Source organism: Habropoda laboriosa, unplaced genomic scaffold (assembly GCF_001263275.1).
Source record: "Habropoda laboriosa isolate 0110345459 unplaced genomic scaffold, ASM126327v1 scaffold220, whole genome shotgun sequence".
NCBI lineage: Eukaryota > Metazoa > Arthropoda > Insecta > Hymenoptera > Apidae > Habropoda > Habropoda laboriosa.
This window is the reverse complement of record NW_017100316.1, coordinates 2660-26439: the sequence shown is the minus strand read 5'-3', so window position 1 is coordinate 26439 and position 23780 is coordinate 2660. Positions and strand designations below refer to the sequence as shown.

The following is a 23780-nucleotide window of genomic DNA, read 5'->3' as shown; positions in this document are numbered from 1 at the left end:
AGCCTGAAGAAAGGGCCACCTAACCAGCACCTGGCTTTAACACACTGCCCTCTCGAATCCAGCACTAACTCGGACAGCCCCCGAACGGGAAAGAACACCCGTCGAAACGCCGCCGGACAACCGCCAGGAGAACGAAAACTCTGCAACACTTCTGTAACGTGGCAAGGAAAATCTGACCGTTCCGAGGTACCGTTCATTACATCATTGGCGGAATGCTAGTGCTGAGCCCTACACCACTCCCACATGAGGGACCCCACTCCTTTCGACTCTGTTCGATGAGCGCTTCAGGTGCCGTGGGGTCGCTAAGCCAGTAGGCTCCGCTGGTGCGGGAAGTAGGTAGGAACAGAGGTAATCTCGTTAATCTATTCATGCCCGCTACTAAATAGATGACGAGGTATTTGGCTAAAATCTTGGGTACCTTCTCAAAAGAGAAGTTGGTGAACTTCCGAGGTACAAGCCCCTCGTGAAATATATTACAATAACACCGACATTTAACACGCGGGCCAACTTTCTAACGTCACTGCCACGAGATCTACCCACACATTTGAAAAAATTAGAAACAGGGGGTAAATTTAGTTACGTGTAAGTGTGTTTATCGGAGAATACGCACAAAAGTATCGTCCCGAATTCTTCATATATAGAATAAGCGAATCATCTGTCCTACTTGCTACCGATATCATCCTTACAGGTGTAGGAGCCGAGAAAAAATTGAAGGAACCCAACGCGAATCAAACATCCGTGACCTCCGGCTGGCAGACCAGGACTCTGAGCACTACGCCAAGACGTCCTCTCCAATTTCCTCGTTCTTGCTCCTATAGGAGGATTCGTAACAATAGTGATATATCGTACACGACGACATCGATTACTTTGGATATACCGACCAACACGCAAGTCGACACTTGCACACAGGGCAACACATTCCGATGTTCATATGCTGCACCTGTGGCAGTGGATGTGTTAACAAGAAGAAAGTATTTACTGAACTTCACATTTTCCAGAAATTTTCATAAAAATATGCGATAAATTATTAGTCTTTAAATACGTAACACACTAAGACTAATAGAAATATATGGTTCCACTATTATTGGTTTTTGGATTGATTTATGGTTTCAGTGTAATTAAATAATTTCTATTATATTCTTCCCTGCAATCTCTAAGTCCCCAACACACAAAGATCCTGTCCATACTATTGACCATAACCCATCCTTATCCTTTCCCGATGGAAGAAAACCGCCATCTTCTCGTGGTTTCCATCGAGCAATGACACTTTTTTCATAAATAATCAACGAGCAAAGAAACTAACATCTATAAATCAGGTTGTACTTAAAAAGGTGTCATTGGCCAAGAGTGGTTACTGAAATAATTCTGAAAGTATAAATAGGGCCATTTAGTCATATACAAGACATGTCGATATTGTTTTTAGACCATATGAAACGGCTTATCTGAAACGGGGGTACACCAATCAGTTTACAGCTCCTTATAACGTTAATTTTAAATTCTTCATCCTGCAAAAGGGCTCATTTTGTAGGAAGAATTTCAAGGAGAGTAATCTTTTTTTTTTTTAATTAAACACCCGTTGTTGTCACTAGAGGTCACTCTTACGTACACGGAACAGTAAAAAATAGTGATTTTTAATTTTTTTTAACTATGACACTGGTTTCTAGAAAATCTGAAAAAATTATGAGTTAATAAACATGACAGGCAGCTGCTACTGTAAAAATGTGAATGCAGTCATTTGATAATTTCAATAAAAAATTGGCATTTCAAATGTTCAATTTTTTAAAAATAGATTTTTCATTCCAAAAATTTGAAAAAAATCTCAGATATGCAACACTCTGGATATAGTATCTGAAATTTTTTTCATAACGTTTCCTCGGGTAGAACCAAAGAAATCAAGTCTGAAATTAAAATGATGTTTAGGTCGATAACTACCCTAATGATAGGGGTAGAAGGTTAAAAGGAAGCTCTTTCAATTGACGTATCACAAGTTTAAGTATTATTATTATTACTATTATTATTATCAAGGACTTAAATAATAGTCATATGGTATAATATTACACTACCTGCTTCGAGAACAGCGATGTAATTGTTCTGTAGACCCAAACTTCTCAAATCAGGTGTACCATAAAACGTGTCAGCAGGCAGGTGGCTAATATTGTTAAAGCTCAAGTCCAATCTAGTTAAATTATTCATCAAGCCTCCAGCATTTATGAGTGAAATCGCATTATAAGACACATTAAGAGCAAAGTCTGGACCACCGATTTCAGAAATAGAATCCAGATCTAGCGTAGTTAATTTATTAAACTCCAAATGAAGGAAACGTAAATTGGGCAAGCCGTAAAATGCATTTTTTTCCATTTTAATTATTCTATTGTAAGCCAGCGATATCGTCACTAACTTTGTACAGTCCATAATAGAATCGGAATTCAGAACCTTTATCCTATTTCCAGTCAAATCTAAACTTCTTAATTCAGTTAAATTGTGAAAACTGAAATCTGGAATGGCTTCAAGAAAATTGTAACCGAGCTTAACATCTCTCAGTTCAGGATGGACACTGGATAGGAATATTCGTTCCGGCAGGTAGTGAAGTCGATTTGATTCCAAGTTAATGTAGCGTAGCTGCTGGAAAGAATAAAAGGCAGTCGTTTCTATTGTTTGAAAGTTATTGTTGTCCAAAACCAGCCAAAGCAAATTCGAAAGAGGTCTAAGCGCCCGTTGCGGAAACACATCGGTCGCAAACGCGAAACTGAGCTCCAGAATATCGAGGCTCTCCTCGATGCCAATGAAACAATCGTCATCAAGTTCAGTTAGGTGGTTGAAAGATAAACTGAGCTCCTTCAGCTTGCCTGAAAACATTCGTTTGAGATTACTCGATGTTATTAGTTTTACATCTGTCAGTTGTACAGAACATTTATGCAGACGGATTTTCTGCAATTAAAAAAATTGACGAAGTTTCAAGTTCTTGAAAGGAAACGCAATCTTCGAAACTAAGCTTCTCACATTCACAGTTACATCTTTTAATAAACAAACTGGTCGATCAATGGTATGTCGATTTTCTATAAACAAACAGAAGGCCTATAAAAAATTTCAAAACTCAATACTTCTTCCAGGGTAATCAAATAATAAATGACGAAAATGCAACTCTAACAATGAAAAACAATCGTTGCGTTAATTTTCAATGTTCCAACAAACTTCATAAATGTTATAACTATTTTATTTCATTTGTTTAACAATAATACTGCTGTTGCAATCTTGTCTGCCGTTTAATGATAAAAAATGAAACAAGGTTAACTAAACTTCTTCAAAAGGATGAAACGTCGCGAAGAATATTCATTACGTAGGATTCTAAACCAAAACCTTCCTTAAAAAAGGGGAGTAAATGTGCTTCCTAATTTACGTGAATTTTATTATGTTATGTGAATTACGTTACATATTCTTTCAATAATAAAAGAATAAACAAATAGTTCAGGAAAGAAAGTAATAATTTTGAAAAATAAAATTCACGAAACTTTGAGAACTAAGAATATCTCTCAAGCATAGTGTTCGAACCACAGACGAGGTACAGAATGGACCTATCATCTAATGTATTCTTTTATCCCACGTTACCAGGGCTCGCGAATCCTCTCGCCATTCTTGTAACACTTCCAACCACACGTTATCAATTCAGCGTAGGATAAACTTAAAATGTTGGTAATGGTTGAAATTAGAACGAAATGTAACTATAGAATTACTCGACCATTACCTTGTGCGGGATTATGTTTCGGTGCATGTTGAGTTTATTCAACCCTCCACGAATAATGTGCGTACTTGTGCTCGTTTGTTCCTTTTATTTATGTTAGTTGAATGATGTACACTGAGTCTACGCTAGAATCACTTTGTCCGAAAGACTCTGTTGCTTTTCGGAAACTTGCCTTCTTTTCTGGGCGCGCAACACCCTGTGATAGAGGAGAATATAAGACCTATACATTTTTTTTCTTCTACTAGGCAAATAGTTACGAAACAAGCGAGGTCAAGCGGCCATTCTTGTTTTAACATAAACTTTGAAGGTTCTTGAAGAAGGGCCCGTTGCAGTTTTCTGCGATAATTTGTGCTATTTTGAGTTATTTTTACTTTTTTGCCGTCCGTACCGCGTATGGGGTGGTACATGTATGACAGAATTGGAATATCATGTTTCGCTTGATTAATGTGCCTAATTCTATATCTAAATGGCCCTGTTAGTTTAACAGGTAGTATATTTACAGCACAGGATTAGAAATACGAAACAGGTAGAATACATTAATTTTCATTTACTCAACGACAACAATAGATAGCGACGCACACTTAATAAACATTAAGGAACAACTAAAACAGGAAGTATTTTACATTTTTAAATTCAACATTTAACGTTAAATAAGTACATTATCATTTTAAAGTCATATTATGGCAATTTAGTAGGATAAGTTTTCTTAGATTTAGAAATATCACTTAGGCCAGGATTTCGGCGAAATCTGCCACTGTGCGACGGAAGAAATACACAATCCGACGTTTTACTTATAATTTACAACGGATGTAAATTTCCTATGCACAATTTCTTTCACTGCATCCTCAAAAAAAGAAGTTCAACGGTGTCAAATCTAACGAACCAGGTGGCCACAAGTGTGTGGATCTGGTGTGCATTCTATCCATTGTGATCCAAAAATTTCAGTCAAAAATTGAGAGCGTTTCGTCCTGGGCCTCCTAGTGGACTCGTCAGTAAGGCTAGCTAGGGAGCACAAGGCTGGTGTGGGACTTCTCTGACGCAGGTCAGAGTCGAAAAACACGATGGACCTGTTGTTCGGCAAATTAGGACTCGCCTCCGGGCGAGTTTTTAATATAGGGGCAATATGAGTATATACGAGTATGTACGAATTGAGTAGGAAATGCTTCTTTGGTGGAGATCAGCGGCTTACAAAAAAGCAATGCACTAAAACGGAGAAGAGTTGCTATGGGTGTGGTAAAACTAGGGACGATGTAAAAAATTGCACACAAAAACCAACTCAAATTAGGGAAACGAAAATAATAAGGCAAGCGCCGCGTATTATTGTTGAGAGTAGGGAAATAGAAAGTCAACGAGGAAGAAGGAAAGAACGTGAAATAGAAGTGATAAAGATTGGAGAAGCAACCATGGAGGGGAAAAGGACGATAGGCAAGCAAACGAAAGAAAACTTGGAGCAATGGAAGGAAACCTGGGCTGCAAGGTTCAATTCAGGGAAGGGGAAATTCAGGTGAGAAAACCACTAGGAAAAAACAACGAAGAGAAGAAAAATGCAAAACCAAAACCAAAGAAGGGAGTGGCAGTGCTAGTGAAGGCAGAAAAAAGTTATAAAGAAACACTGGAAGAAATAAAGGGAAAAATAGGGTCGCCAAAAGGGATATGCGTTAATAAAATCAGGCCGACCCGTACTGAGGGAGTGCTCTTTGAATTAGAGAATCCCGAGGAAGCACGGGAGTGGAGGAAAAAAATTGACGAAAGTATGGGAAAGGAGTCAAGGGTGACTCTGTTAAAAGAAAGGGAGGGGACCAAAATAAGGGGAATAGAAAGTACGGTAACAGTGGAAGAAATTAAGGATAGAATAGCAAAAGAAAAGGATATGAATGAGGAAGAGATAGAACAGCTGGAAATTGTCAGGCTAATAACGGAGCCATGGCTCGAAAAAACGGTTTTAATTAAACCATCCAAAACGGTGGTGGAAAAATTATGTAAAAAAGGAAGGATTAGAATTCGGTGGACGAACTGTAGGGTCACAAGTTTACTGATAAGACGCTGGGAATGCGGGAGGTACGGACACCATTCCGCAGTGTGCGAAGGAAAAGGGAATAGAAATCAAACTAATTAAGAGGGAAGCGGAAAAGGAATCCCGGTTAAATCAAAGCACAAGGAGAAGGAAGCTTCGAAGAATGCAGAAGAAGAAGTAGCGGGAAAGAAGAAATCACTAGGGACTAATTTGGTTGCAAGTGCAGAAATTAATTAAAATTTCAATTTTAGTTAACTTTACTTATTCCTTCGACACATTTTGAAAGAAAAATATGACGAATTTAAGTAGGCATAGTAATATAAAAATAATTCAAATAAATTTAAACAACTCAAGACCGTCATTGGATAATTTACTGAAGTATGCTAATGAAAAGAACATAGACATGGTAATTGTCAGTGAACCACCTAGAGGAGGGCCTGGAGGGCGCTGGATTACCAACAGTGACGAAACATCGGCAGTGTTCCGTTCGATGCGGAACAATACGGTAAAAATCCTCGAAGGTTCGTTTACGACATGGACGTGCCTACAAATTTAATTTCGCGATTAGCTTTTTTCGAGTTTTAGTTTATTTTTTTTATAGTATGCAATTTCACCTTAAGAGTAATAAAATGTATTCAGTCGTTTCGAGTTTTTCAAACAATAGCTTAGACTTTCACTTTCGTTCGTTCAAACAATCGGCCATATCGTAAACCGGGAACTTCCGAAGGGTCGACCAAACCTCGCTCACAACGGTTTCTGCAGTCGAAGGTCAACCTGGAGGAAATACCCGCGGTCATCGTCGAACCTTCGAGGACCTCCCCCCGATCGAGGCCATAGCCCTCACTCCCGCACCAAGAGGGCTGGCCAAAGGGCGTTCTTTAACGTCTTCGCATTTTTAATCGTACGCTGATTGGAAATTCGGAAAAGGCCAATCAGCATATTCGAAGCAACCTGAAGGTGCCGACAGGGCGAGACTTCACTTCCAATTGTGACTTCGAATCCACAAGATTATTCTAGTCTCAATCGTCCGGAGACTAGACTCGAAACACTCGATTTCTGAAGAAATTTGGAAATCGAAGCGTCGCGACCATCGACGAGACCAAAAGTTAAGCTGGGCCTTACAACCCCAGCCGAGGAATCTTAATCCGCGTTCGGTGATCGCGTACGGGCGAGCAATCTAGCGAGATTGCCAAGCTACGAAGCAGGCAGTATATGTTAGAAATAACAAAATATCTGCAAAATTGATCGTGCAACAGGAAGGCCTGGTAGTAGTAAGAATTAAAAATATCAACATAATGAGCTGCTACTTTTCTCCGAATAGGAATATAAACGAATTTGAAGCATAATGGGAAAAAATGATGGATAATTTGAAAATATGGCAGCTGCAGGGATACAAAAAGAGTATTATCGCGGGGGATTCTAATACCAAAAGCGAAATATGGACAGGAGTGGTTATTCGTAATGATAAAAGAGGGAAGGTAATAGCGGAATCAATGAATATATGTAATTTAATTTGCTGCAATAGAGGCTCCCAACCAACGTGTAGGAAAACGGCGGAAACTTCCATCATAGATATAGGTGTATGTATAACCTTAGTAATTGCGAACTTAGCTAATAATATTATAGGGTGGAAGGTCAGGGACGAAGAGATGCTAAGTGATCAGGAGTATGTTCAATTTAAAGTAATTACAGGAAAAAGAACAGAGATAAGGGTTAAAATGGAAGGGAAAGGATGGATGACCAGCAAATTACATAAGGGAAGGGCAATCCGGGAAATCGATAGAATGAAAGAAATAGGAAAAGAAGGAACAATGCAAGAAATAGTGCACGAAATAGGGGAAGAAATAGAGAAGGTGTGTAAAGCAGCTACGCCAAGAACCGGAGAGAGGACGAGGAAAAATGCATACTTGTGGAGCAAGGAAATGGCAAAAGAAAGAAACCAATGCCAAAAAATGAAGAGAAGAATAAGTAAATTAAGGAAGAAAGGTGGTAGATGCAACGGAATGGAACTACACAGATTGGAGGAAGAATATAAGGAAGAAAGGCAGAAATATAGGAAAAATATCACGATAATGAAGGAAAAAGCGTGGAAGAAGATGATAAGTACCATAGAAGACAACGAATGTGGTCTGCCGTATAAAATCGCCATGGAAAGGCTTAAAAGTGGAATTGGATTGATGGATGAGGAAGAAACACGAGAGGTAATAAAGGACTTATTTCCGGAAGGAAGAATACTAGAACCAATAACGGAGGAAGAAAAGGAGACAATCGGACAAGGGCAGCAAATCACGGAAATTACAGACAAAAAATTGGAGGAGGTAGGGAAAACAATAAAGAGCAGAAAAGCACCAAGCCCGGGCGGGATACCGAACGAGGTAATTCAATTAATAATAAGACAAAAACCAGGGATAATTTTATCTATATTCAATGAGTGCATGAAAAGAATGGAATTTCCACGGGACTGGAAAAAGGGGAAAGTGGTTCTGCTGCCAAAGCAGATTTGAATGTATGCAACAACAAGGAGAAGAAATATAGACCAATTTGCCTACTTAACACCATTGGGAAGGTATGCGAAAGAATAATAAAAAGAAGAATAAGGCAAGAAATACGAGGAAAAATCCATGATAACCAATTCGACTTTAGGCAAAATAGAGGCACGGTAGATGCTATCGATAGGGTGGTAAACTATATCAAAAACGGTGTAGAAAAAGGACAGTACGTGATTGGGGTAGGTCTGGACATTAAAAATGCTTTTAATGCGGCAGACTGGCAGCATATTATGGAGGCACTAAAAGAATATAAAGTAGGAAACTACCTGGCAGCAATAATTAACAGCTACTTTCAAGACAGAACAGGAATGGTGCAAACGATAAAAGGGGAAGTGCAATGGGAAATTACAAGAGGCGTGCCACAAGGATCTGTACTGGGACCAACTCTTTGGAATATCGCCTACAATAAGGTACTGGAAGCAACCAGCAGGATGAGGGGTGAGGCTATTTGCTATGCAGACGACACCATCATCCTAGTAAAGGGAGACGAATTAAGAAGATCTCTAGAAAAAGCAGAGAAAATGGTGAACGAGGTAATTCAGGAGATTAAAAAGCTGGGGTTAAAGATAGCTCCAAGGAAAACGGAGCGAGAAAAGACCGAAAGATAAACAGGAAATCACGGTCAAAAATCAAACAATAGAAGCAATAGAGGGAATAAATTACCTGCGAGTAATATTAGACGAAAAGCTAAATTTTGTTCTACATATTAAAAATGCATCCGAAAAAGCAGGAAGGGTAATGAATTATCTCGCGCCTCTCCTGCGAAATATTAGTGGTTCAGTACAAGATAGGAGAAGATTATTGACACGTGTTGTACAGGCAATTTTCCTATACGGTGCTCCAATCTGGGCTGAAACGCTGATAAAAGCGATTAATAGAGGTCGGGCGTTGAAAATATCCAGAATGTGTGCACTGAGGATTGCAGCAAGAAATCGAACAATGTCCACTGATGCAATTCTGGTGATTGCCGCATTATCTCCTATGGACCTGGCAGCCAAGCAAAGGAAGGAAAGCTACGAAAGGGTTAAGAAAGCCGCGCTGGAATTCCAGGGTGGGAAGGTAAGCAATGCTATAAAAAACAGAATTAAAAAGGAAACCAAGGTGTAGATGGTGGAGGAGTGGCAGAGAAGATGGTAATCACAAAATAGCCAAACTTTCCCGTTTACAATACGGTATGGATAATAGTGTACATTTTGACATTGAGGTGGGTGAGGAAACGCCGTTACACTGTTTTCACCTCAATTTATTAAGATATACATAAGTGTGACGGTAGGTGTACAATTCGCCCGGAAAATACAATCGTTTTATGTGTTAACTGGCCCTGCGACAGCGGTTCGACGGGTACGTCTCGTCTCGGTTGGTAGAAGACACGCGCTCTGATTAGCCAGTGTTTTTCGTTAATAATTCAAAAACGAAGCTTAAACCAATATTACGGTAAAGGAAAAAGTTGTTCAGAGTCACCGTAGCAACCCCTCATTTCCGGGTGTTACACTCTTTACGGGACACCCTGTATACAATGAATGATAATGGGATGATGTGTGGGGTGAAGATGCGGGTTCCACTCGCGTTTGGTTTGCGCCGCGTAGATTCTTTTTTTATCGAGGTTCGCATCTAATTTACATTTTTAACACTAACTTAGCCCCCCTTTTTTTCCTTTTTTTTTTTTTTTAATCCGGACGCGCCCGGTTACAAACACACTTTCATACCCACCCACACATACATACGATACCATGTATATTTACAATTTCTCTCGTTCATTCTCACGCACGCATACCGTTTTTCTCTATATATACTGATCGAGATATTACACTAGTAGGATGTATATACATCTTACGAGCTATTATTTACAATTCTTATTTGCTATGAAAATGATGAGGAAGATAAACGCGAATGCGTAAAGGGTGAAGATTTTATAAAAAGTTTGTCGTACATTTTCCCGCCCAAAGCACCGGTTAGAGAAGGCCAATGCACCGCCCCGGAGGTCTTCCTCTACTGCTGCAGCCAAAAGATTTTCTGTAGGTATTTGTTTGTCTTTTTGCCTCTGTCGATGTCCGGTATGTTGCTATTGCAAACGCTATTGCGTTTGAATATCTCGGTCGTTTTATATGGTCGATGTGTGGAATTTTTGTGTGTCTATGTTGTATCAGGCCTTTTTTGTCGAGATAAATGAACGCTTCAGGTGGTATATAGCCTTTCATTATGGCTTTTTCGAAATACGAGCCAGATTGCCAGACGTTCCCGTTTATGAGGCTGTTCTGTGTGGGTTGTGATGATTTGTAATAGTGTTTTCTCGCAATGTGTATCAACTTGTTGCCGATCCTACTGCAGCCTGCCCTGTTGTAGATTTCTTTATTCGATACGGTTTTGATTATTTCTGCACCGTTCGCGGTAGTTCTTTCTCGCTTATAAATTGAGCGAGGCTCTCAGCACCTTCCTCTCAAAGCCACGGAGCTTTTCCATAACGTGCGGTTTCACGTTGAACCATACTGGGCAGGCGTACAGTAGGATCGACCGCAAGAGAACTTTATACAGTGTGATTTTGATGTTGCGGTGTATGTGTTTGGAGTAGAAGATTCTTCTGAGTTTGTTCCATGCTTTGTTCGTATTTTCGAGTGCGAGTAGTGCGTGTTTGTCGAATGTGATTTGTTTGTGTGGGGTGTGTGTGTTAGTGATGTCGGGGTCCGTTATCGCGAAGCTCCTCCAGCCCCGTCTGTTCGCGTATTAGGCTTGAACAATATAGTCTCGCATTTGTCAATGTTGATCTTTAACTTCCAGTTCTTGCAATAACCTACGATTTTGTTAAAGAGCTCCTGAACTTGTTCCTGCACTTTGGCTACTTTGTGGTGTCCCGAATAAATTACGAGATCGTCCGCGAAAGTGAGCGCGCCGACGTTCCCGTTCCCATTTATGTCAAATAGGTCGAGGAGGTCCGAGAAGTATAAGTTGAACAGTACGAGGGACTTGATCGCCCCTTGTTGCAGTCCGTTCTATATGGTGAACGTCTTCTCGGAAGTTTAGCTATTCAGGGTGACTACGAACGTTCTTCCCGTGATCATGCCGTAAATGATCTTGATGAGCTTGTCTGAGAATTTCTTCTTGATTAACTTGTAGATCAGCTCGCTTGTCCAAACCGTGTCGAAGGCCTTCTCTAAGTCTATCAGTTGTTGAGTGATTGCTCCTGAAGCCGAACTGGTGCTCCGGTATGATGTTATTCTTGGTTATGTGCGATACGATCCTTACGTTTATCACCGTTTCCAGTATCTTGCGCATATTCGGCAGTAGGTTGATCGGCCTGTAGTTGGTGACCGGCAGTAGTTGTTTAAGTTCGAGTGGTCTTTTCCTTTTTCCTGGAGAGCCACCAGTTTCGGCTTTTCAGGAAAAAAGCGTGGAATGAGGAAATTGGACTGGAAGAAGGGCAAGTTGCCAAATATTTCTAAGAGAAATGTTAAAAAGCCGTAAAAATGGAATAACATCGAGAGAATTATAAGGAAAATTATTCAAAAGAAGTAGGGGGTAGACAGGCAAATGGGGTACTAAAGGAACTTTTGGAAATAAAGGAGGGGATATCTCCAATCTAGAAAGTCCAAAAGAGAAAATGAAAGGGAGGGGAACAGCCTGCCAACCTACAGGTAGGGCAGTTCAAATCTAGACACGGAGTGAGCAGGACAGTTAACTAAAATCGGGAGGAAGCCTGAAGTAGGCAAGTGCTCGTGAGAGAAATGAATTAGGAGACTATATTATTAGAGAAAATTGTAAAGTATATGGGACTTTTAAAACCTCTAGGTACCTGGCGACTCTCGATTATATTTAGCCTTACCCAGGTAAGGCAACTTTGCCCAAGTAGACCTCTTTTCCGACCCTCACGTGGGAACAATATGGATTCTTTACAAAAAACAAAACTTAATTTAAGGGAGGAGGATGCGAGTTTGACGGAGGAGGATTCGAGAGAGGTCAGAGGAGGAGAAGGAAGGGTGGACATCATGGAGCCAATAAGGGCTTCCACATGCGGAAATGCAGCGGGTGAGCAGCCTTGCACCACCTACGGGGCTGGCCCGGCTGCAGGAGAGGTTGATGGGGGTGACACATAACTCGAGGGTGTGTCGACCCCATCAACATCAGTCACGAGGGAGGCGCAAGCCTTATTGGGCAGATATAGCCCTGTGCCCGGCATACCTAGGGGCAAAGGCAAAGCCAGGAGGGGTAGGCCGCTGCCCCCCCCCGGATGGCCGTGTCTGCCGGCTAGGGCGACTGCGGGACCGTAGCGACGCTTCCGCGCTCTCCCCCGCCACTGCAGCATCCGCGGACAACAGGACGCGGAAGAAAAGAGGGAGGGCATCCACCATGCCCGATGTCCAGGACGTGGCAGCCGCGAAAAAACGACTTTTGGACACAGCAGAGGAGGACCGGAGGGAGAAGAAGGGGTTGGAGGTGGGCTACCGTTCGGACATCCCACCCCGCCCCTCCCAGTCTAGTAAACCGCTGCCAGACGAGGAGGAACTTCTCAGGGAATTTCGGCAAACGCCGACCCCTGACATCGAGGCTCAGATCCTCGATCAATTGAAAGAGGTGGAGTACATCACCGGAAGCTCCAAAAATCTGCAGGAGACTTTCGTGCGGCGTTTTCGCCTAGCGGCCACTTCCGTGCGCGTGGCCACGACGGAAATAACCAAAAGGACCACAGTAACGGGTCCTGTCTCGCTCCTGGAGGCGGAAAATATCAGCCTCCGAGCGAAGGTTGAAGACCTGGAGGAAAAACTGGCGCGGCTCAGCACCGAGGTGGAGGCCCTTCGAGGCAGGAGACCGGCCAAGGACTGGGACTTGATGTCGCCTCCTCGTGTGCCGCCGCCCCCGAGACACGAGTCGACGGATGCGGGTTCGCGAGATCCCGCTCCGTCGACGTCGCCTACCAAAAAGCGGGCGGCGCCAAGAGGAGGGAGCAAATCGCAGGGAAAGTGTGGAGCTGCCCTCGACCAGCAGCAATCTCTGCTGAAGAAGATAGGGGCTCTGGTCGAGGGGAAGCTGGAGGAGTTCCAGAAAGATCCTGGACCTCCCCCTTCGGATTGGGCACACTGTGGGTGCAGAATCGCCAATAAGGTGGTGGCGGTGACACGCCTCCGGGTGAGATGGACCTCAGTGAGAGTGAAGGTCCTGGAGGCCCGCCCACTACAGTGCTATCGCTGTCTCCACGTGTCGCCATAGCGGCGACTCCGGTCACAGATTGGGGAGCAAGGCGTGCTCCCCACCCACCCGGGGGGCAAAGGCACCCCCCGCCAAGGCCACAGCGACAGATGGGGCTGTAAAAGAAAATGGGCGGGGCTTTTGCGGGGCGGAAGGAAGTCGGCCCGGAGGAAGCCATGGTGAATCGTTAAGTTCACAATGCGCCTCCTCCAGGCCAACCTTAACTACTGCCGTGGGGCCAGGATTTTTTCGAACAAGCCCTGCGGGAGTGGGGGTTGCACGGACCGTGGCAGCCGAGGCGTACTTCATCCCCGACCAACCTTCATGGTTCGGGGACGAGGACGGCTCGTTCCGCCATAGTAGTTGGGAACGTACCAGGTTCCCCGCCCTGTAGGGTCTTAGAGCAAGAGCGGGGATTCCTCGCCGTAATGTGGGGGGGCATGGCGGTGATTGGGTGCTATGCCCCTCCCTCTCGCACCCTCGAACAATTCGAGGAGTACCGGGAGGTGGGCGGCTGCATTGGCAGTGTCTGCATCGTCCGGTGTTGGTCCTGGCAGATTTTAATGCCCACGCATCTGCGTGGACGTCTCCCGGGACCGACGCGAGGGGGAGGGCAGTGTTCGATTGAGCGGCGGAGCGAGAACTCCGGTTGTTGAACCGGCGTTCAGTCGCTACGTGCGTGCGATGGTAGGCCACAGTCGATTTGACTTGGGCGAATCCTACCGCTGCGTGGCGTGTGGTGGGGTGGAGAGTGGCGGAGGAGATGGAGACCTTAAGCGATCATCTATACATCATGGTCTCTTCCTCCTCCGTCATGACGCAAGAGGAGCCACCCCGCCACCGCGGCCGTGATGAGGCCCAATCACCGCGCTGGGTGCTTCGGCGCCTGGACGAGGACGCCCTGATGGCAACCGTCCATGTCGTGGTCTGGTCCGTAGGTAATCAGACCGGATCCGTCGATCCAGCGGAGGGGTCTGAGTGGTTCCGGGGCGTGATGACGTCTATTTGCGACGCCGCAATGCCCCGGGCCAGACCCCTCTTTAACATCATTTTTCAAAAGAACGATTTAGTTGCGACCCAAGATTCCTTTCATGCACTTTGTCCTCGCGACGAGTAGAATACGCTACAAGCAACACAAAATTTGACTCTGAATTCCAAGGTCAAGGACAATTTTGCACCTAGTTTTTTGTACAAATGTACACCGATCCAAAGGTGTAGAATCCCGCTGTGGTGGTATTTACACAACCTTTTTATACACCCTGAACAACACATGAAAGCTCTATTAATACATCCACATGTTTTAGCCTTTATTTCAGTTGAGAATGCTGCCTAGTTTACATCAATGAAATGTTGTCGGTTTTTTGACAATCGCGATGCGGAAATATTGGATGCATAAAAATTTTGAACACTATTGCAGTATCGGGAGCGAAAATAGGGAAAATAGGGAGCGAGTTGTTGGCGTAGTGGGCACAACCTCGGCTTGAGCCGACGGGGTCCCGGGTTAGATTCTCCCGTTGGGTCCCTCAAAATTTTTCCGTCGGTTCCTACAAATAGGGGCTCGTCCGGGATTGAACAATATAGAAAACAAGCTTGAATAAAAATTAGTCGCGTGGTGATTGTGTATTGAGAGCGTAAAATTGTTAAAATTAGTGGGGAAGTGTGGTGAAACATTGACAATCGCAAAAATAAATTAAACGTGGAGTGCCAACGATACTATTGTCAAAATGGAAGAAAGGAGCAGTGGTAGCGACGAACTGACACGCGTTGAAGCTATGAAAATAACTGAATTATAAAAGACGAATTAAACCGCCGTAAGCTGAAGACGGACCGGTAAGAAGAAGGAGCAGCAGGATCGTCTTCGAACTTTCCTTGCGCTAGAAATGGAGCAGGGAAAGCACGACGATGAGGCAGAAGGCACTGAGAACGAAGAGAGCGGTGTTCAAGAGACATGCACCGCACCAGGGTTGCCGACAAACATACGCAATTGATAACCTTTAAAGATGTGGAGGAATCGATGAATACGTTTAATGGCGATGATACCGTACGGATACCTGTTTGGCTTCAGGACTTCGAGGAAATGACGGAATTGTGCGCTTGGAGCGATGTACAGCGCGTGATCTACGCGAAGAGATTGTTGCGTGGATCAGCAAGATTATTGTTGATTGGATTACTGCCGCGAGAACAGATCTAAGTCGTTTTAGTTGTTTAGTTGTTCAACCGTATTAGTTGTTAGTTGTATTATAGTTTCACCCGCGTTAATTTTAGTCATTAATAATTTTCTATATATCCTATATCAATAAAATATATCATCTTTTATTTTACTACACTATGTATGTCGAATGGAATCCGTTTTCATAGGTACAACTTTTTACATTTATTTCTGTTCAGAATGCCTGGAAATGGAAATCCCTTTACGTAATGTCATAAAATAATTTTACCTGGGCGTACACATTTTTTTACCTATGGTATAGAACATACAGTAAGTATGAAAATGAAAACGTTCTTAAGAATTTATTAGTCGTTTTGAACCATTCAAAAAGGCAAATTCAGTGCGAGAAGTTTGTGTAAGTGCTTGAAAATTATTTGGAGTAGAAGTGTGAAGTAATGGAGTGCAGTATGAATTGTGAAACTTCCTGTTCTTTGAATTTATCTCATCTCCTTTTGAAGAGGATTACGCAGAGGTAGAAAGTGTTTTCGATTTATTGCCACCAACCGCAACCTAAACGTTAACTAACAAGTGCTGTGATATACTGCGTAAATATATTAACTACACAGAAAATCATAAAACCTCTTGAGGGATACTATGGAAATTTGATGATGCGGTCTCGTTTAATGAGGAAGACATTTACTGAAAAAATTTCAAAAATTATCTCTACCCATACTTTCACGGACAATGAAGAACACCAGTTCGATAATGAAGAATGTGCGGAGGAAACGGATCCTCATGACGGCATACGAGATCCACCCACACAAAAATCATCGTCAATCATTAGCGATGAATCCGATAATGAAACTGCAATGTTCCATTATCGGTAAAAGCAAAAGTGGTTTCCCTTGCCAGGATTCATCAGAACTGGAGCCTGCAATCATTACAATCCAAAGGAAGCAGGCTTCTGAAGTCAAAAACACAGTTATCAAAATGGATAAAACACGTTGAAGAAGGTGGTTCCATGCAGGATAAATTAGAGCAAATAGATACCTACTGTCCGACAAACCAAAGATGAAGTCTCAGGCTAGAAGTAGTTTGGGCCTAGAAGTAGGAGATGTGGGAGAACTTGCGACGGCTCGCTGTTAGTAAGCCAATAGGGATAGAATAAGGCTATCGCTGTTACTCTTAGGTCTTCCTTTATAGTCAGCCAATAGGGATAGAATAAGACTATCGCACTTACTCTTCTATGAACAATAGATGACGATTGGGTCTCGTTCGAGCAGTCGGTAAACAGATGAGCAGTCGATAATTCACCGGAATGATATTTTCAAGCGCTCGAAAAAAAATTAAGTTTACGTCACGCAGACACCATAAACAGGCGAACAGATGACTGCGCGACGCCAAACGACGTGCATCATGGTAAACTTTACTTTTTTATCCCATGTTCCCAAAATTTCTCTATTATTTTGATAAGCTTATTTTACAGGTTAAAGTTCAAGCAATCCAATATTATTTTTTCCAAATTATTCTATGAGGGGGAACAGTGTCAAATCAGCAATTGAAACTTTAGAAGCGATTATTGTTATGTTTGCTAATAATGAATAAATTTCTGTATATACAGGGTGATCCACACAACTTGTTCACCCTGAATAACTTCTGAAGTATCCATTGTATGAAAAAATTTTTTATAGAAATGTTGAATGGTTTGGAGATCTTTTTTGTAGATGGAGGCGTTTCGGAGATTTCAAGGTCCACTTCGGTTTTTTTATATGGAATGGCCACGGCCTTTCGTGTTCGTTGTACCCGCTTTGCCTACTCGTGTCGCAGGTTTTTTCCGAAAACAAGCTCGACCATATGATCGGCCCGCTCCGGTCATTAACTTCCTGCATTACTGATAATAATAAATAAAAATACTGCTGACACTAATGCAAAATTTGAAGCCAGCACACTAACAGAATACAATGGACTGTAAAAATGGTTAATGGAAATCTAGGACAAAGTCCCATAAGGTAGTAGGTCTATTTTATATCTCGTCTGTGGTTTGGACGAATAACATAGATAAACATTATTATACAGTACTCACGCGGAAATGAACGAGATTGATAAAAGCACAATAACAATACACCAAATTTATATTGAAGCTTACTTGCCCCTTTGAACGTCTCCCCCTTCAGTTTCGTCAAGGCATTGTTCCTAAGTAACAAAATCTCAAGGTCCTCTGCCCACTCGAAATCACCCGACTGAATGTGGAAGATTTTGTTATAACCGAGGTTAAGGTGCAATAGCCTCTGGCACCTAATTTGAAAACATCGAATATGACTATAAGTAGTCGCTGTGCACATACGCGCACGCGTACAGGGGAAAAATTTAAGAGGTAATTCTGGAAGCTACAATAAGATGAAAATTAAAAGTAAGAAAATAGCATTTGAGACTTCGCTTCTAGTAACTGAAATATTGAAGTATAAAAATATTCTTGTAACTGATCAGCCCTCGCTACACCAACGAATATGGGGAACATCAAGATACGGGGGTATAGTGATCCTAAAAACCGACGATACATGGTCGATACCCCACCTCGTACAAGCCGCAAAGAAGAAGACCGTAATATTCGTCATCGTAAACAGCATTGACGATGTTACGTTCCGAACAAATTCTATTTTTTATTTATTATGCTTTAATTGTTTACCGACGGGAATGCGATTTGATAATGCAAATCATTGTAGGAACTCCTTAATCGATCGCAGACGCAGCCTTTGGAATCAACCTTCCTCGGAATCAACGCGGTTCATCAACAGTATAATTTAGATATACGGCAAACGGTACCGTATCTTCTTGGAACTCGCCCGTAAACCGAATGTTCACTATGCATTTTAAGGGTGTCGAAATATTTATATCGAGAACAGGACATTCTTAGTTAAAATTCAGGATAGCATCTCTGACATCTACAAAATCAATACTGGCGTTCCCTAGGAGAGTGTTTTAGGGCCCGCTTTTTACACACTTTAATCAGCCGATATCCCCACTAGACCAGATAATACACTACTCACATTTGTTGATGACACAGCTATATTAATTACTCACGATGAACAGTGGCTAAATCATTGGAAAATAACTAAAAATACGGATGAATACAACCATATCATTTTCACCTTAAAAAAAGGCACTGTACCTCCTATCATACTCTATCACCACATCATACCACAAACCAAAACAGTTAAATATTTAGGACTACATCTAGATTCCAAACTTATTTGGAAACAACGCGTATGTACATAAAAAACCCTTGACACGCCTTTCATTCATCGGTGTAGGAAGGTTTGCTCGGCTACAGGGATATTGTTGTATACCGACATTATCTAATATTCTAAATCGCGCTTTACATTTAAGTATCAGCCTTCCTTGCTGATTTTGTAAATACTCGATAACCAATGACTTCATCCTCTCCTTGCCACTCATCCTCGAATCTCGACCTCATGACCTCATCCTTTCCTGACTAACTCCGACTCAACCTTGGACTCTGCCATTGGTATACCAAACCCTTAGAAATCCTAATTCCCACTCCTCAAAATACGAATTACACCTTCTTCCTCAAAAATCCAAGAATAGTTCCTTGACCGTTACGGACGCCGCTCCTTAAACTATAGAACAGTCCGCTAACAAGATTATTGTACTTTGTCAACGTGTCTCCGTTCCGTGATACTTGTACGTTGTTACCTAATAAACAATCGGTATACGGAATACAACAATATTTCTAAAAGTTATTAATTAAAAAACGAAGCTAGGAACGTAATTTTTTTATTTTTTATTTTCATCTCATTTTGACTTCTATAATCACTTCTTAAATATTCTCCCAGGAACGGCCAAACACCTTGTATATGAAGCAATCCAAAATACACTAAAAATGCTTGAACCATATGATGGACGATGAACCGTTCCATCAGAACGAACTAACTGCATTATTACTACATTATTACAGCGCGGACCACTTTCAACGTTGTTTCAAATAAATCTAATATTTCTATTGGAATCTGTTGCAAGAAGTACTCAGCGTTACAATTCGAATGCGGTCACTTCATTCATTTTGTTTCATCTCGTCACAGGCATTGTACCATTATCTCATCACTTTTATTATTACATTTCTTTTGGTTTTTTTTATTAGTAGTTTGTTGCAAGAAGCATTCGGCGTTACAATTCGAATGCGGTGACGGTTGCCGGCGAAAGCTTTTTACCGGAGCCCAACGACTCAAGCAAAAACTGTTTTACTTGCCGGCGTCTAATCTCAGGCACACGCATTCGCGCACACACCTAGCCGAATGTTTGGGCCCGGGCTAGACGCCGGCAACCGTCGCCGAGGGGCATTGAACTGGCTCGCTCCATCTCGCTCTGACTGCCAATAATGACGTCAGAAGGGCAGTAACCTCGTCGAACGATCGTTCATCGATGATCGGCTACGGATCTTTTTCAAAATCCCTACAATCAAGATCGTCGGTGGCGGTCCCTCGGCGGGGTATAAAACACGGACGAGAAGACGCGACTGTCCTTTCGGAATCGCTGTCCTAATCATTGCTCTGCGACGTTACGCGCCTATTGCTATACGAGTCTGTGCTACGGAACATATTGAAATACTTGTACCAGCGCGCTCCACTGGGTTTTTTTTCGTTCGCGTGCTAGTCATCGTTGTCGTCAATTATTCTCTGTACCTGGTTATTTGTGTGTCATTGTACTATCTACCTCTAGAGTAAAATATACGTGTTATGTATCTACCAACTGCACTGTCAAATCCTACCACTAAAGTCAAACGAAACAAAATCAATTCCAAGAAACGTTCAATGTACATTATGATCATTTTAATTTTAGAAGTTAAAAATTTGGTTACTTTATTTATATCATTTTGCAAATATGAAAAGATCAAAAAGAAATCTATGTATCAAAGTAATATTTGTAAAATGCTACTAGGTATTAACTTTTTCAACAGCTTCACTTAATTTAAAATTTGTTGAAAACTGTTAGAATTATGGTAATAAATTAAAAGATATTATTTTAATTATGAATCTTCTTTATTTTGATACGCGAGGAAGGCACGTCGCTACTTAATCAATCAGACAAACATCGACAAGACGCTGAGAAAAAAAACGTATCAGCGTCACCCATACTAAACAGATGGTTACTATGTTATTTCTATATATATATATATTAATCTGGCTCAGTATGTTGATTATTTTTGCTGTTACTATTACACAGACACATACTCATTTCTCCTTATAATCCAACAAAAACCTTGTATCTCATACATATGTATGTATTCTATTGTTACTTTCTCCATGCTTGCAACAGAGTTAACCCTCTATGGGCCGAATATTTTTCTTGACTGTAAAAAAATTTATGTAACGTAAAATTAGCAAATATCGACCTATAAATACAGAATAACAGTGAATTCAGCAGTTTCGACAATTTTATCATAACGAATACATATTGTAACTTTGAAGTAACAACGGTTATCAAGAAAGTTACTGGTTAATAAGGAGACATTGTACAACAAGACGTTTATGCCATTTTGTGGAAGAAAGTTCAATTATTTAATAAAATATCGATATATTAGTATGTGACTTGAAAGTTACACGGGCCCATAGAGGGTTAAGTTTATTTTTGCATGTTGCTTTTCTAAATTTGTAAATAAATGAGTCACATTACACAGGAAATGGTGCGAATCATTATCGATTAAGTAAAAGAACCCATTAGAATGTGTTTTTTATACATTTCAGTGCATTTAAATTTGTTATCTTTGAAAATATTATCCATGAAAAAAGATCACTTTCTATTTTAGCAAATTAATGCAAATAAGTTAAAAGAGCAAATACCTGGACAGAGCCGCAACGGGAACCGCATCCAAGCTGTTCGTGGCTAGCGAAAGTGCTCGTAGATCCTCCGCGAACTCGTGAAACGCGTCTCCAGATATATTCCTTATGTCGTTATTGGCAAGATACAGGTACGACAAGTTTCTCAGTCGACTGACTGCATTAGGAACACTTGGAAGGTCGTTGTTCTCCAAATTCAGATACTCTAAAATGTCTTCCAATCCTCGAAAAGCGTTATCGTCAATATTTTTTACAGAATTCGTGGACAAATGGATCCTCTTAATTTCCAGACGATCAAACATTCCAGCAGGCAATAAAGTTAACTTATTGCTATCCAAATTGAAATCTTTAATTCTTAAAGTTCGATTAGTTAAGCTCGGTGTACGAATCCACTCTATGCAATTTTCGCTGACATCAACCAATTCTAGGTTTGAACTTTGAAAATCGGGCAGTTCAAGGTTCTTAAAGTTGTTACCCCGCAAATATAGCCACGTAAGATCTTTTAATGCTTTCAAAGAAGACGGAAAAGATTTCAGAAGGTTACTGTTTAAACTCAAAGTGTGCATGTTTCGAGGTAAACTATCTTCTGAAAATTCTTCGATATTATTGTTGTCGAGATTCAACCAAACTAGAGATTCGAATGTAGAAAATATCTTTGGTATCTCGATTATCGAATTGTCTCCGAAAAAAGCGTTTGTTAGCGTATCCTTTGTGTACCCCCAATCGCCATCCAGTGATGTTAAATGATTACTGAAAAAGAATTGTTCTATCAGTTTGTTAGATACTTTCTCTAGGTGTTAGATAAATCACATAAATATACAATATACCCAGCCAGTTATATTTGCGTAATTAATACATTTATAAAGATTTGTTTACGCCTAATAGTTACAATGACTGTATCTCTTTCTTTTTGTGTCAAAGTTTTAACGTAATTGTTAAGTACAGCGGTTTATGACACGGACGTGCCAAGGAGGTTCTTTTTGAGATTAGTACTTTTAGTTCATTATTAGCATGTTTTAAGGATCAAAGTGCGCCCTGGCGAGAGAAAAATTAAGTCCTTTTCTCTCGTCCTTAATAGCCATACCGTGTCATAAAATGGGCCTTCCGAAGGGTGACTCAGGATTTATTGAAACTGTCACAGGATCGACGTGGTCACAGCCCGAAGAAAATTCCGTGCTGTTGTCAAACGTTCGCCACCTACGTCAAACTACCGTCATCCCTTCCCCAAAGCAACGTGCTAAGGGCGCAAGAAGAGGGTGGTCACGGAGATGAGGCACGTTGATTGGTCGACTAAAAATGTAATAACGAACTAATTAGCGGGCATATCCCTCGGAGGAACTAGTCCTAATATGTATAAAAGGATTGGAATCGCCGAAAGAAGGATGAGACAAAAAAGAGACAAAATTGTAACAAGTACATATAAGACACATTCGACACCTGAATGAGTGATAACAAGTAATTCGCGACCAGTTTGCGATATTCGACAACCAGATAGCGATTCAGTGCAATACGTCTGGTCTACATTCTGTTGGCACATACACATAAATGCAATAATCTACAATGCCAAACCGACCTTCCTAAAACGAAGCGCGGGAAGTTGCGTTAACAGTAATCAAAGTGTTATGTTTGATAGTTTAAAACAGAGGAGATCTCGAAGTTGCTCTATATGAAGTGGTCAGACAAATTCTAGGCCTGTGGTGGGGCATTATATGACTGGGGTAGTGATCGCTTGGCCTGAAGAAGCAGTAGTGATCGTACGTGCTGAGAAAAGTAACCGATGCACAGTGTTTCGCATATATTGTACAATGGGCGTTCGGGACAAAACTCATAACTTCTAAACTAATCAATTTTCGACCTAAGTCGTCTAATACTTTTTTGTAAAGAATTCACATATGCATTGATTGATACGTCAAAAAATATGTTTTCATTAAAAGAAATTGTAGTAACATTTTTGTAAAATTCCACTAACGCAATTTACTATCAACTGATTACCGATTAATTTTTATTTGAACAATTTTTTCATCAGTTCCTCGGAAATACTTGAAAAATCGTAGCGATCGTTTTGCAGACGCAAATATCATAACTTCCTATACAACATTCACAATTTTTCCTGTATTTGTTTTTTGTAATTTTCATAACGTAGAATAATAAAAAAATTAAATAACAGTTTATATAATAAGAAAATCGGTAACAAAATTAAACGTGATTCCACGCCAAATCGAATACTTTTTGACGTCGACATCAGGGATTTTGTTCCAAATGAAATGCAATAATGCAGTACACGTGAAATTAGTTG

General features: G+C 41.2%; 1 protein-coding gene across 1 annotated transcript in view; it reads right to left on the bottom strand.

Moving 5' to 3' along the window:
- LOC108574108 (chaoptin-like) overlaps positions 1–22234 on the bottom strand; it is a gene marked incomplete at its 5' end in the record, with an annotated part of 49123 nt that extends 26889 nt beyond the window's left edge. Inside the window, 3 exons of the mRNA XM_017936627.1 lie at positions 2064–2846; positions 17776–17924; positions 21488–22234. Coding sequence (XP_017792116.1) covers positions 2064–2846; positions 17776–17924; positions 21488–22234 — 1679 coding nt within the window. The remainder of the gene's footprint in view (positions 1–2063; positions 2847–17775; positions 17925–21487) is intronic.
- Between the last annotated feature and the right edge of the window lie 1546 nt (positions 22235–23780).